This window comes from Astyanax mexicanus, chromosome 24, assembly GCF_023375975.1.
Source record: "Astyanax mexicanus isolate ESR-SI-001 chromosome 24, AstMex3_surface, whole genome shotgun sequence".
NCBI classification, from domain to species: Eukaryota; Metazoa; Chordata; class Actinopteri; order Characiformes; family Acestrorhamphidae; genus Astyanax; species Astyanax mexicanus.
Window position 1 is genome coordinate 21,365,033 of NC_064431.1, and position 14,008 is coordinate 21,379,040.

Here is a 14,008-nt window from a genome sequence, read left to right on the forward strand (position 1 = left end):
ACAAGTGGTTTTTAATTACAGTGGCTCACCCAGGCTGGGCATAGAAAGGATCTGCTTACTTGCCACGTACAGTAGATACAGATCCCTCTGTCAGACGAACACTGCTGGCTAATCTTGCTCTGTACTGTATGAGGTTCCCGACCAAAATACCTGAAATGGCAGATCTGTGAGAAGTGATGCCAGAGTGGTTATATGTTTTCCTATTGTGACTTCACAATAAGGGATCTATTAAAATGTCTCATAGAAGCATATGATTTCTGACACCATACTCTTTCAACTGATGCATAGAAAACTGATGGATGAATTTTTTCATGTCTCTCCAAACCATCACTGATTGTGTAAACTTCCCACTAGACCTCAAGCAGCTTTGTCGGTGTGCCTCTCCACTCTTCCTCCAGACTCTGGACCCTTAATTTCCAAATTAAATGTAAAATTTACTGATGATCAGTGATGTTTGGAGAGACATGTCTGCTTAAAATAGCTCACTCTGTGTGTAATACATCTATATAATATAGGCGTTTTGCATTTTGAACTGAATTACTTAAGCAAAAAGTAACTTTTTTTCAATAATATTCTAATGTTTTGAGACGCACGCGTGTAAATCTATAGTAGTAAAAGTGAAAGTCTTTTTTACAGCCCCCCCAACCCCCCTTTTTACCCTGCAGTGACGTATATGCAGTGGGCGTGTCCTTCAGTCAGTGTAGTGTGGGGCTTTCCGGGCGCTGTAATAACGGAGGAGGGAGGGAGGCGGGGCTCTGAGTGCTCGCGAGCTCGCCGTTTAAAGCGGTTTGGAGTGGAGTGGCGCGTGGCAGTCTAGTTTACACACACATACACGCTAGCGCGCGCACGCTGAGGATAATATACACATAGCCTACACGTACAGTCGCGCGCAGCATGGCCTCCGCGACAGTGGGGCAGCCCCCCGTTCAGCACCACCTGGAGCCGAGACTCGCGCGCCACGGAGGCGGCAGGCGGCTCACGCGGAAAGTGATCCGGACCCGCAGCGCCGAGTTCGCGGCGCGAGACAACGCCAACGCGAACAACAACGGCGCGGGGCTGCCGGAGGGGCTGCGGCTGCGCGGGGACGTGGTGCGGCGCGCGCGGAGCGAGAGAAACCGCAGGGAGGCGTGGTCCATCTTCAAAACGCCGGAGCCGCGCGCGGGACAGGGCCACCTGTTCAGCACGCACAGCATCGCGAGCCCGGACTGGTGCGACGCGTGCGCCAAAACCATCCGGAGCGAGGCGCGGAGGTGCAAACGTAAGTGAGAAAACGCTCGCGCACAGGCGCGTGGTGGTTCGGGTGGGCTGGAGAGTGTGGGCACGGTGTGTGTGTGTGTGTGTGTGTGTGTGTGTGTGTGTGTGTGTGTGTGTGTGGGACACACTGAGGGCAGTGACGTCACTGACGTCAAGTAGAAATTAATATTCCGATATTAGTCATGTGATCTTCTAATATCAGTTTTCATTTCTGTTGGTGTGTGTGTTTAAAAAAAGTTGGGAGAGTATGAAAAATGACCCAAAAAATCATGCTATTTCTCAAAAAATATTTCATGTTTTGTCTGCTCAACATAATATAATTTTAGATAAAAATATTCTTTATCAGTCTTACATTTGAGAGATGTAAAGAAGAGTACATTCATTTAGATCTTGGACTTGCTGACTTCAAGAACAACACATCTTTTTCAAGGGCATCTGCTCATTTTTTTGTTCAACAAGACAATGCAAAACCATATGCTGCTTTGGTATGATGTTGGAGTGATGCAATATTTGAGATGCCCTTTGTTTGTGGATTGTACATATGTAAAATTGACTGGACTTGCCTGTCTGCAGTCCTGACCTCTCCTCAATAGAGAGAATATGTAGAGAATGTTATACAAAAAATGTGACAGACGTGTCCCTGAACTGTTACACATTTTTAGAGTTATTTACAAGAAGAATGGGACAAAATAACAAAATCTTTTCTCAATCAAAATCAATTTCTGAATTCTAGCCCTGCAACTCATTCCAAACAACAATGAAGGGGTTGTAAATCATTTACTACTTTTTAAAAGTTGTATGTGATCTTTCAGGTGTTTTTTTGTTTCATCCATCCTTCCCTTGATCACCTCTTAAAGTGTGTAACATTACGTGTGTAACATTAGTTCTCATTGTCACGTTTTCACATTGTCAATTCCAAATTCTTCACACATTCTCTATTATGGACAGGTCAGCACTGCAGACCCAGCAGTCCACTAGCCATACCCCCTTCTTCCACAGCCATGCCTTTGTAATGAGTGCAGCACATGGTTTTGCATTGTCTTGATGAAAAATGGATAGATGTGTTTTTGAAGGCAGCATATGTTGTTTTAAGATCTGAATTAATGCACTTTTCTACATTAATGCTGCATTACAGACCCTGGCTGTTGGGCTTGTTGCTGATAACAGTCTGCATGGGCCTTTTCATTTTTTGTTCAGAGCTTACAGAGTCAATTTACACATTTTAAATATGTAATGTTCGGTTCCAGAAGCTTCTGAAACCAGAGAATGCCATTTCTGCACATGGTTAACATATCAGTAATATTTTCACACATTTGTTGACAAATATAAATACTGTCTGCCCTTTGTGGATACTGTTTTTTTAACTCATTACTCATACCTAACTGTTTAAAATTCAGGAATGGATGTAGAGTATATTAATAAATAAGTGTGAAAAGTTGAGCACATAGGACATGAAATAATTTCATGCTGTCCGCAATCAAATAAAAAGCAAAAGAAACACTTTTGTTTTTACATTTTTCATACCGTACCAACTTTTTCTGGTTTGCTGTTGCAGTTCTACACATGAAATGTTGTTTTTGAGTACTGTTTGGAATCCCCCTTTATGGAAACTCCAGTTTTACGGCTCAGCTCAAACTTAATCTCCTGCTTACTGTCCAGCACTGTGGAGAGAGAGAGAGAGCGAGAGGGAGGGCAAGAGAGCTTGTGTTAGACAGTGATTGATTGGATGGGGGCAGGATGGGGTAAGGAGGATCACTGGGTTAAGTCCTGATCACGTGACGGTTTTGTCGTCTCCTCGGTCCGGCTGGTATTTCCTGCTGTCGGGACAGTTTTTGATGGGTTTGGGTTGTGAATCATGTTGTATAATTGTCCCGAGCATTTCATCAGAACACAGCCCTCAGATAAGGGCCGGGGTGGGGGGGTTTACAGAGGGATGCAGGGGGCTCCCCAGCAGAGGTCAATGTTTGTTTTTTCTGTTTTGCTCTGTGTCATATTTGTAATGTGTGTAACTGACAACTTCCCTCTTTCATATGTAAGGGGTCGACAATATGGCCCTAAAATAATATCACAATATTTCAGGATATTTTTGCAATATCATTATTTATTTTTGGCGATGTGAAAAATTGTTTGAGGAATATCTTACTGCAACAAAAAAAAAAAAAGTTTTATTTAGTATAAATATAATATTTTCATAAATAACCATATTTTTCGCACTATAAGGCGCACTTAAATTCATTTCATTTTTCCCAAAAATCATTAGTGCGCCTTTTAATCTGGTGTGTCTTATGTATGAATTCTACCAGTCAGGTTGTAAGGAGCAGTTAATCCACTCCACCAAATTGCAGTGTTTTTACCTGTTCAGAGGGGAGTATCATCGGCCTGTAGCCTGCTGCTAACCCTGGCTGACACTGCTGGAGTAGAATTAGCATTACCCGCTAACCGCTCTCACTATCTCCCCATTCAGAGGGGAGTATCATCGGCCTGTAGCCTGCTGCTAACCCTGGCTGACACTGCTGGAGTAGAATTAGCATTACCCGCTAACCGCTCTCACTATCTCCCCGTTCAGAGGGGAGTATTATCTGCCTGTAACCTGCTCCTTACCCTGGCTAGCCCTGCTGGAGCGGTTAGCCGCTAATGCTACTCTAGCTTCGGTGCTGGAAAACTAAATTGAAACTCTTGAATAACACTGCAATTTACCAGATTTTTTTTGCACTATAAAGCGCACTTAAAATCCTTTAATTTCCCCCAAAATCATCAGTGCACCTTAAAATCTGGTGCGCTTTATGTATGAATTCTGCTAGTCAGGTTGTAAGGAGCAGTAAATCCACTCTGCTGAAGTACAGCTTTATACAGGAGTTTCAGTTTAGTTCTCCAGCAGCATTAGCATTAGCCGCTAACCGTGCTAAGCGCTAGCTCTTTGGCTGTCCAGAGGTGAGTATATCGGACTGTAGTGTGTGTGTTTACCGTGTCAAAACAAGCTACGTGGGATAACCTGCTAGCTAATATTGGCCTGTCTTGACGGAACACTCAGCATTAGCCACTAATGCTCCAGCTTTTGTAGAAATACTGGAATTCTAACCTTCTTGGATATACTCCTTAACAGTTTTCTGGAGAAAAATCTGTTTAGATTAATATCCAGTGCTCGTTTCACTAGTCTGACTCGTTAAATTTATTATTTTTATTTTTAAGAATTATAGTTTTGTTTTCTTAGCTTAGCTTTACATGTTTTGCAACCCAGCAGCGAGTCCTGCTGAATTAGAAGAAAAACATTTCTTACTAGAAAATAGACGTTTATTGATATTGCACCTTATAATCTGGTGCGCCTAATAGTGTGTAAAATACGGTAGTAGTGGAATTTTCACAACTGGACTTTGCAGTGGTAGCATCCTATCATAGAGCTTTTTTTTTTAACTTGTCAAAAATGTTTGCGATATTATTGTATTTGATACTATATGGCCTCCCCCCCTTGAATGCGATTATTATAAGGGGTGTCCACAGACTTTTGGACATATAGTGTAATTAGTATGTATGTGGGTCTGCCATGCTGCCCCTCCTCTATATGGCTAATTAGCCTCAGTGGGTGTAATGGGAGTAATGGGAGGCCTTTGAGCCAGATAAACATCATTAGAAGGGCACAATTACCCTCTCCATCACACACAGCCGATTTAGAAACACTTACTCTTCCTGTCATCCCAACACACACACTCTCACACACCCAGGTCTGTTCTCGATTCTCTATTCTCAGTTCTACTCCAGTGATGTGGCACATAAACATAAGGAGGCACCAAATATTCTGCAACTGATAATTATGTCTGGTTGGGAATGGCAAAAAATAAATAAATAAATAATAATTTATACAGTAATGTAGAGTAATGACTAATTTATTTTAAGTCTCTAAAAGTGTATTTGAACCTGGACTAACTAAACCTACCTCTTTAACCAAACTGCTTTTTTTTATTCAGCTAAAAAGTCTGGTGTTTTACGAGTTGTACTAGTATAGTAATGCTAGTTGAGCTAACTAGCTGTAGCATTTGTTTGTTTACCAAAAGACTGGCTGGCTGCCTTTCACCACTGTGATTAATTTGATGTAGTACTGTCAGAATGCTGCTTGAGGAATCAAAGGGTGCCTGGAGTCATAAAGCTCTAAAATCTGTGTGCTATACTACATTGTGAACTGTAAAGTTAATGTTAGCAGGTTTAATCTACTTTTCTCTCATCTCTCCCCTGTCTGTCTTTCTTTCTCTGTAGAGTTTATAACTGTGATTTTACGATGTCTTGTAACATTCTGAAGCAGTGGTGGGCCAGTTCTACAAAATACTGTAATGTTTCTGCTAGTGCATCTCAAAAAATTTGAACTTAAAAAGTTACTTTATTTTAGTAATTTAGTTCAAAATGTGAAACTCATATTTATATATGCATATAATATATATATATATATATATATATATATATATATATATATATATATATATATATATATATATATATATTTTTTTTTTTATTGTTAATGATTATGGCTTACAGCCAAAGAAAATTTGAATATTAAAAAAAAAAACAATTGGTACCTTTGGCAGTGTGAGCAGTGTACCAACAACAGCAGATAACCATCACTGACCATCAGAACATTTTCCCAGAAATAGTTGCATAAAAATGTCATTTTAAGAAAATTTTAAGCCACTTATATACTGATAATACATTATTATGCTTGTACACATTACTTATAAAGCACAGTTAGACTTTAATTATTAGGAAAATATAAAGTATTAGAAATAACAATGTCAACAAACAAGTTAAATTTTATCACTAAGAAAGTTTATGTTTATATATTGTACCATAAGTCGTTAATGTAATTATAATAGTGTGTTTGTGTGTGTGTGTGTGTGTATGTGAGAGAGTTAGAAAGTGAAAGCTGCGACTCCTCCATCTCCCTATCCTCCTACCCTGACTGTATCAGATCCAGCATTCCTTTATTATGACCGGCTGTCTCCACAATAACAGTAACTGATAGTGAAAGTCTAAAGGTGTTTAATCAGATTTCTCAGAAGCTCAGAGTGTAATATAATAGTCTTGGGTCTCAGGTTTGAGCTAGTGAATCGTGTTTTGGAGTGAATGGATCTGCAGGTTAAAGCACGTTCAGAGAGGAGGGTGCTTTTGGGAAGAGCAGTGGAGAAAGTGATTCCCAGAGCAGCTTTTATATCACAGTGCTAAACAACAACTCTAGTCAGAGTAATCACATCGTGCTACCTTACAAAAAGAGTCCTCAGGTGAGATCAGCGGCATGCAAAAGTTTGGGCACCTCTGGTCAAAATGACTGTTATTGCAAACAGTTAAGAAACACAATCATTTTGTATTTTAATCAAAAAGTTTTTTGTTTTCATCTTTTACACTTTCAAAATAACAAAAAAGTTTATACACCCTTAATATTTCTTACGTAAATTTTATAATATCATATAATATACCACAATACAACACAATACAATTTGATACAGTATTCATATAATACAATACAAAACCATAAATAGTAAAAAAAAACAAAACATTATTTTAAGTGATGAAACAAAGTGATACAGAACAATGTAATACACCTCGATACAAATTTGATATAGTATGATACAATACAATAAGTTTTACAATATGAGAGAACACACCTCCATACAAAACTGATCATTTACAGTACAGCATGATACAATGCGCTACACTCTGGTACAATACAAAACCATGATATAAAGTAATACGATATGATAGAGTACACCACACAATACAAACAATACAATATGATAAAATACAAATGATTCAATACAAAACACTACAGTCTAAGTGTATTGTTGTGTGCAGTTTGTGTATATACAGTATGTTTACATTGTGTGTATAGTGTGTGCATACGTGTAAACAGCATTTGTGTATGTGTACAGTATGTGTGTGTACAATTTATGTGTATACAGTATTTGTGTGTGAGTACAGCATGTATGTGTACAGCATGTATGTGTAAAGTGTGTGCATACAGTATGTGTATGTACAGTATGTATGTGTATACTAGGAGTGTGCCATATCGCATCGTACGCGATCATATCGCCAACATTTTTAAATATCGTGAACGATATTATACCCTAAAAATATCGTGCCATATCACCCACCCTAATTATCAAATCACACTGTTCTCATTTTCCATTATATATCTCCTAGAGACAGATTATATCTGTCCACTATCATTTATTTTACTTTAACCCTGGATATATGGAGATATTTGGAGTGCATTATTAGTATCATGCCATTCTGCATCATTGACCTCTATTACAAATCTGATTCAATTCTTGTACGTTTTAATGTCTCAGGTAGGGGTGTGACACAAATCGTATGCAATAATTAAATAAAATTTTCATTTTGTTGCAGTAGTGTATTCTTGAAAAAAAAAATCATTAATTTATATCGCCAAGAGTACCGTTATCACAAAAATACCATGAAACATTGTGATATTATTTTAGGGCCAAATCGCCCACCCCTAGTGTATACAGTATATGTGTACAGTATATGTACAGTATGTGTATGTGTAGTATGTGTGTGCATACAGTGTGTGTATAAGTGTGTGCATACAGTATATGTACTGTGAGCACATGATTTCTATGTGTACAGTATATGTGTGTGTATGCAGGTGTGTGTGAGTGAACATGAGGCTGCTGGCGGTGTGTGTGCGCAGTATGTGTGTACAGTTTTTTGTGTGTACACAGTATGTGTGTGTGTATACAGTTTGTGTGTGTGCATACAGTATGTGAATGTGTGTGTGTGTGTGTAAGTGAACCTGAGTGTGTGTGTGTGTGTGTGTGTGGTTCCAGTGCTGAGTTGGCAGCGTGTCAGCAGAGCTCTGCAGGGTTGCTGGTTGGTGCAGTGCGCTGCTCCGCTAAGTGTAAGAGGACAGTAAAGTGAGTTTAGAGGAGACTGAGCTGGTCAGGATGTTTAGGGGGGTTTAGGGGGGGTTTAGGGGGGTTACACTCTCTCTGCACACGTTAATCATAAAGAAAGGAGTTTTTTTTTCAGTTTGATACTTACACCAGGCAACACATAGTCTGTTATTAATGACACATTAGATTTTATATTAGCTTCAATAACATTTCTGCTGTATCAAAAAAAAAAAAAAACTGGATATCTTAACATTGATGTAAAACTTCAGTACACAAAGTAAAATAAAGTTCCTACATTAAAATAGGCTTTTAAGGGTTTATTCAGTTCTTGGCTTTACTGCACTCATTTTTTTCAGGCTAAGAAGTAGTTGGGTGTGTGCAAGCACTGTGGACCTCTACCTCACAGTACCTCACTTTGCCTTGCTCTACCTAGCTTCACCTCATGCTACCTCACCCTGTACCTCTCTCTACCTTATTCTACTTTACTCTACCTTGCTGTCCCTCATATTACCTCACTATACCTCACACTGCCTTGCTGGACAGCGCTTTCCCTCAGTCTGCTTTACTGTACCTCACCCTGCCTCACTCTCTTTCACTCTACTTTGCTCTACCCCATTCCTCCTCACTTTATGTTCCTGTTCCTCACTCTGCCTCCAGCATAGTTATGTTAAATGAGCTCAGCCTTCAGTGTAAAGAGCTCCCTCTGTTGCTGCATGCGGGTAATGCAGTTATGACTTTTTCTGTGTGTTTATAAAATCAGGACAATATTACAGCTCTACTGAATGTATAGGACACTGTAGTTATTTTTGTTTTTCTGCATATTATACTCTTTTATCTTCCTTTTAACCTGTTCTTTAATGGTCAGAATCCAAACTCACCACTACAGTGTAGTAATATTATTAGGATGGTGGGGTTCAATACTAAATAAACTAAATAATAACTCATGTATCTGCTAGTTTTTTGCCATTACACAGCCCTGTTGACATTGAATCCTAGTTTATGATCTGCATCCTGATTGGTCTCCTGGTCTGTTAGATCCGGAAATTTTCAGGACAGCAAATTAAGATGCAGTACTGGGTCAGTGTGAACTGGACTCCGCTTTTACAGGCAGTGAGGCAGAACACTGTGCTCTGATCTGCTCCAACTCTCATATAATAAAGTGTGTGTGTGATTAGGATTCTGCTGCTGCTGCCTGGCCCTTCTCTGTACTGCATCTTCATCTTCTAACCTACTTAGTGCTTAGAACAGCCATCTCTGCATGATGGAGCAGTCAGAGAAAGAGAGAGGTGGTGTGTGTGTGTGTGTGTGTACATTATGTGAAGTAAAAAATTAGGACCCCTGCTTATATATTGTTTATCTAACATTTCAGTGATGTAAAGAAGAGTTTATCCTGCTTTTGGTGGAGTAACTGTCTCTGCTGTTTAGAGATAGAAGGCATTTTACTAGATTCTGAAGGGCACTGATGTGAGGATGTGATTGATTGCATTAAGCGACATAAGTTCCCATTTTAATCTATATAGATCGATATGGTTATTTAAGGTATGGATATAAATAGGTATGAATATTGATGAGTATGAGTATACATGGGTATGAATCATGATGGCATGGGTATGGACATGTATCAATATAGATTATATATTATATAGATTAATATTATATAAAACCAGTGGGTACTTTTTGGCAGTGTGCAAAGTTCTGCTAGAAAATGAAAGCTGCATCCCCATTAAAAATGTCAGCATGATTGTTAGCTTGCAATGTTAATTGCAAAGTGAACTGGTCTAATTGAAGAAAATATATTAGCTCTAAATGTTGTTTATCACTGCCAGATGCCAATATAAGACCTGTCAATCAATAGTTAGGCCTGCATGCATGGCATTTTTTGTAATACTTCAAAACTGGATGGGTATGAATGGGAAGGAAGATAGATGGGTTGCAATATAGATGAACATGTGCATGAATGGAAAGTTATAGATCTTTATGAGCTTGGACATGGGAATAAGTTGCTTAACATTGCACATCAATCCATTATGTGTATTACTACACAAACTAGTCTAAATGAAACTGCATCAAGTATCAAATAAACACCATTCCATTCTGCCATTATTTGCAAACTATCAGTGGCTCGATTGTCTAATGTGAATAGAAGGAAAGAGCAAAAACAACCCAAACAGAAAAATGAACACACAGGAAGTGAGCTGTTTATGGTATGAACATAACCGCTGGCCCGGCAGCTCTCTCTCATCCAGCTGTATAATTACAGTAAGGGCTGGGAGTTAAATAGGGATGTTCAGCTCTGCCTACACTGCTTCTTCACCACCACTGCCTCTTAAATACACCATTTCCCAGAATGCCAAGGGAGCAGGCCACTTCAAAACAGTGTCAGTGCTAAATTCAGAACCCAAAACAGAAGAGTTCTATTGTGCTGCAGAATCGGACCCCACAGCAGTGATCTGGGGGAAACCTGAGCGTAACTACAGAGCAATGGGTTCTTGACCCGACACAACCTTGAGCATAACGCTGTTCAGAAAAGTCATGTGATCAGATGTTTAGGTACACAAAGAGCATGGCATTTAAAAAACGACATTAAGCATAAAAGCTTCTGACTGCAAAACACTGCTGGGATTTTCCCAATATGGCCAGTTTCATCTCTGAGGAACCACAACCACAACAACACAAAACAAAGCAGAGCATATGAAAAAAAAGAGAGAAATCCTCACTTCTTTGAAGCGTTGGATTAAATGATCAAGAGAAAAAGGAACTGAGTGTCTTCAGAAAAAAAAAAACAAGATATTCATATTCAGACAGACAACAGAGTAGATTTTGCTTTATTCTTCTGCTTTCTTCTTCTTCTTATTCGGCTCTATCCCTGTTTATTTAACACTGCATTGAAAATCTTTTTTACTGTTTACTAAGTAATTCCATGTGTCCCTTAATTGTTTTCATGCATTTTACTACTAGAAAATTAATTAAATAAAGAAATAAAAAGAAATATTGAATAAGAAGGTGTGTAGTACGTTTGACTGTTTCTGTATCACCTCACAACCTATACAGGTGTGGGACCCAAGCTTTCCTCTGAGGAAAAGAACAGTTCATAATCAGTTTGCATCTTGCTGTTGTATAATTTTTGGCATGTCAATATAATATCTATAATTAACTGAAACTGTAAAAATGTTGAATACTGAATACTGAGTATCGAATATGTCATTGCAGGTTTTTGTTTCCATATTTTTCATTATTGCATTAATTAAATATCCTGACCTGACGTTGTTCTTTCTTAACCTGATGGTAAATCTGCTGATGGGTTTTGATATACTGGTACACTGTGTTTGTATCTGGCTGTGTGCTGAGTCACTGCAGTGCAGGAGTGATGATGAGGAGGGTGAGGAAGGTTTCTCAAGGTGAGAGGCAGGGTAAGTTCAGGCAGTCAGTTCAGACACACACTTTCAGACAGCAGCCGTTGCCACCTGTCGGGTAGCGTGAGCATCAAAACCTTCTAACTAAAGAAAGCCTGTCTCTACCCATCAACCCTAACGGCCCTGAACACTGAACCTCTCTCGCCCTCTCTCTCTCTCTCTCTCTCTCTCTCTCTCTCAAACCCCATCTCTCTCTTTTTTTTCTCTCTATTTCTCTCTCACTCTCTCTCTCTCTCTCTCATACCCTGTTTTTGTATTCCTCTCTCTCCTCTCTGTCTCTCTCTCTCTCTCTCTCTCATACCCCATCTCTCTCTTTTTTTCCTCTATTTCTCTCTCACTCTCTCTCATACCCTGTTTTTTTTATTTCTCTCTCTCCTCTCTGTCTCACTCTAACTCTCTCTCTTATTCACCCTCTCTCTCTATTTCTCTTTTCCTCTCTCTCTTGGTCTCTGTCTATCTCTCATACACACTGTCTTTCTCTCTTTCTTACCCTTTCTCTCTCTATCTCTGTTGCTCTGTCTTTCTCATACACATCTTTCCCATGTATTTTTCTCTCTCTCTCTCTCTCTCTCTCTCTCTCTCTCGCTAATACACATTCTCTCTATCTATTTCTCTGTCTCTTTAACTTACACCTTGTCTTTGTCTTTTTCTCTCTCTCATTCGACTTCTCTCTCTCTATTTCTTTCTTCCTCTCTCTAAGTCTCTAACTCTCTCTCTCATTCAACTTCTCTCTATCCATTTCTTTCTTCCTCTCTCTAAGTCTCTTTCTAACGCTCTCTCTCTCATTCAACTTCTCTCTCTCTATTTCTTCTCTTCCTCTCTCTGTCTCTATCTCTCTCTTACACTCTCTCTTTCTCTCTCTCTCTCTCTCTTACATCTCTATTTCTCTCACTCTGTTTCTCTTTAACTCTCTCATACACCCTTTCTCTCTGTCTCTTTCTCTCTCAATCTCTTCTCATACACTATCTTTTCTCTCTCTCTCTCTCTCTCTCTCTCTCTCTCTCTCTCTCTCTCTCTCTCTCTCTCTCGTTATCAGGCACAGTCTGTCTTTACCCCTCTAATCTGGCTCATTTTAAGCGCAGAGTCCCTCCCCCCTTTCTGCTCATCTTTTTTCTGGATGATGGATGGATGCTGCATGTCTGATCTTGAGCTTAATCCCTGCTGGAGTACGACTGTGTTCATCCCTCCTGCAGATGGATTATGTCTCGTGCATGGCAGTCAGACGTCAGATTAATTTCTGTAATTAAAAGAAATCCAGTAAGACTTAAGCATTAGTGAGACGAGTAAGTGATGTCTGGTCATATCAAATATATAAAATCTACAGATATTATATAATATTGATTACCTTCTTTAATAAACCTGACACTTTGGAAACTTAGTATTGTCTACCATGAGCATCTAAATCCCATAATGAGCACTGTGCCCAGTGTTCAGCTTCACTCACCAGAGATCAACACACAAACATAGCTGTGGTGTATGTTCTTAATGCAGTCCCCTGAAGTAACACTTCATAATCAATTTACATATTGCTGTCCAATGACTTTTGGCATGTCAGTGTATTGTATATGTGCACCAGTAAGTTAAAGCTAAAAATGTGACTCCAGTTGCTGAACAAAAGTCTGTCCTCTGCTTTTCTTCTTAGCTGAGGAGGAAACACCATCTCATATTTCCAGTGTTTTTGACCCCTGTTCACTCATCAATCCAAATATTTAGGATTGCTAAAGATAAAAAAAACAGGAACTCCATTCCAGTTGCATAACTGTACAAAATAGCACTTAGTAAACATAATATAAGTTGTTATGAGGCTCCATTCTGTTACATCTTCATTGACCCATTAAAGACCCCTTTAATTACAAGGGGCCTGTATATGGCCCCCACTTTTCTATGGAATTTCTCTCATCCCTAAGGGCTCCAGGGGGCCTAGATCAAATCATTTAGGAGTAATTGTTAATTATGTTGGTATTTGTGTCTGTAATTAGTAATCAGTGGATTTGTCTTTTGTTAAGCTACAAAAATTGTAGCCTAAAGTATAATACATTTAATATGTGTACAACTTTACATTTAGTCATTGAAGCTACCAGTATGACACAACTCTCACTATATGTTTAATCTGTTGATTAAAATACTTCAATTTAAAAGAGGCTGGTACATTACAGACTTTAATCTAATGAATTGAAAATTAATTAAATCTTCATTTTTTTTATCTTTCATAATACAGACATTAGTTTTTTTTATTATATGTAATGCAGTATAACTAAACACAAATGAAGAAGTTACTTTTAAATATCATTTAAGAAATGTAGATAACATAGATAATATAGGGTAGATAATGTGGACGATGTCCACTCCAGGTTTTAGTTCTTTGCACTATTACCTGTATACACTATTAATACATCATTACATTGTTACATACTGGATATATTATGATTTGTAATATTGGGCATA

General features: G+C 38.8%; 1 protein-coding gene across 1 annotated transcript in view; it reads left to right on the forward strand.

The window, feature by feature from the left end:
* The first annotated feature begins 784 nt into the window (after positions 1-784).
* The window catches only part of rassf5 (Ras association domain family member 5), an 88,018-nt gene continuing 74,794 nt past the window's right edge, over positions 785-14,008 (forward strand). The window contains exon 1 of the mRNA XM_022682719.2: positions 785-1,258. Coding sequence (XP_022538440.2) covers positions 895-1,258 — 364 coding nt within the window. The 5' untranslated portion in view covers positions 785-894. The remainder of the gene's footprint in view (positions 1,259-14,008) is intronic.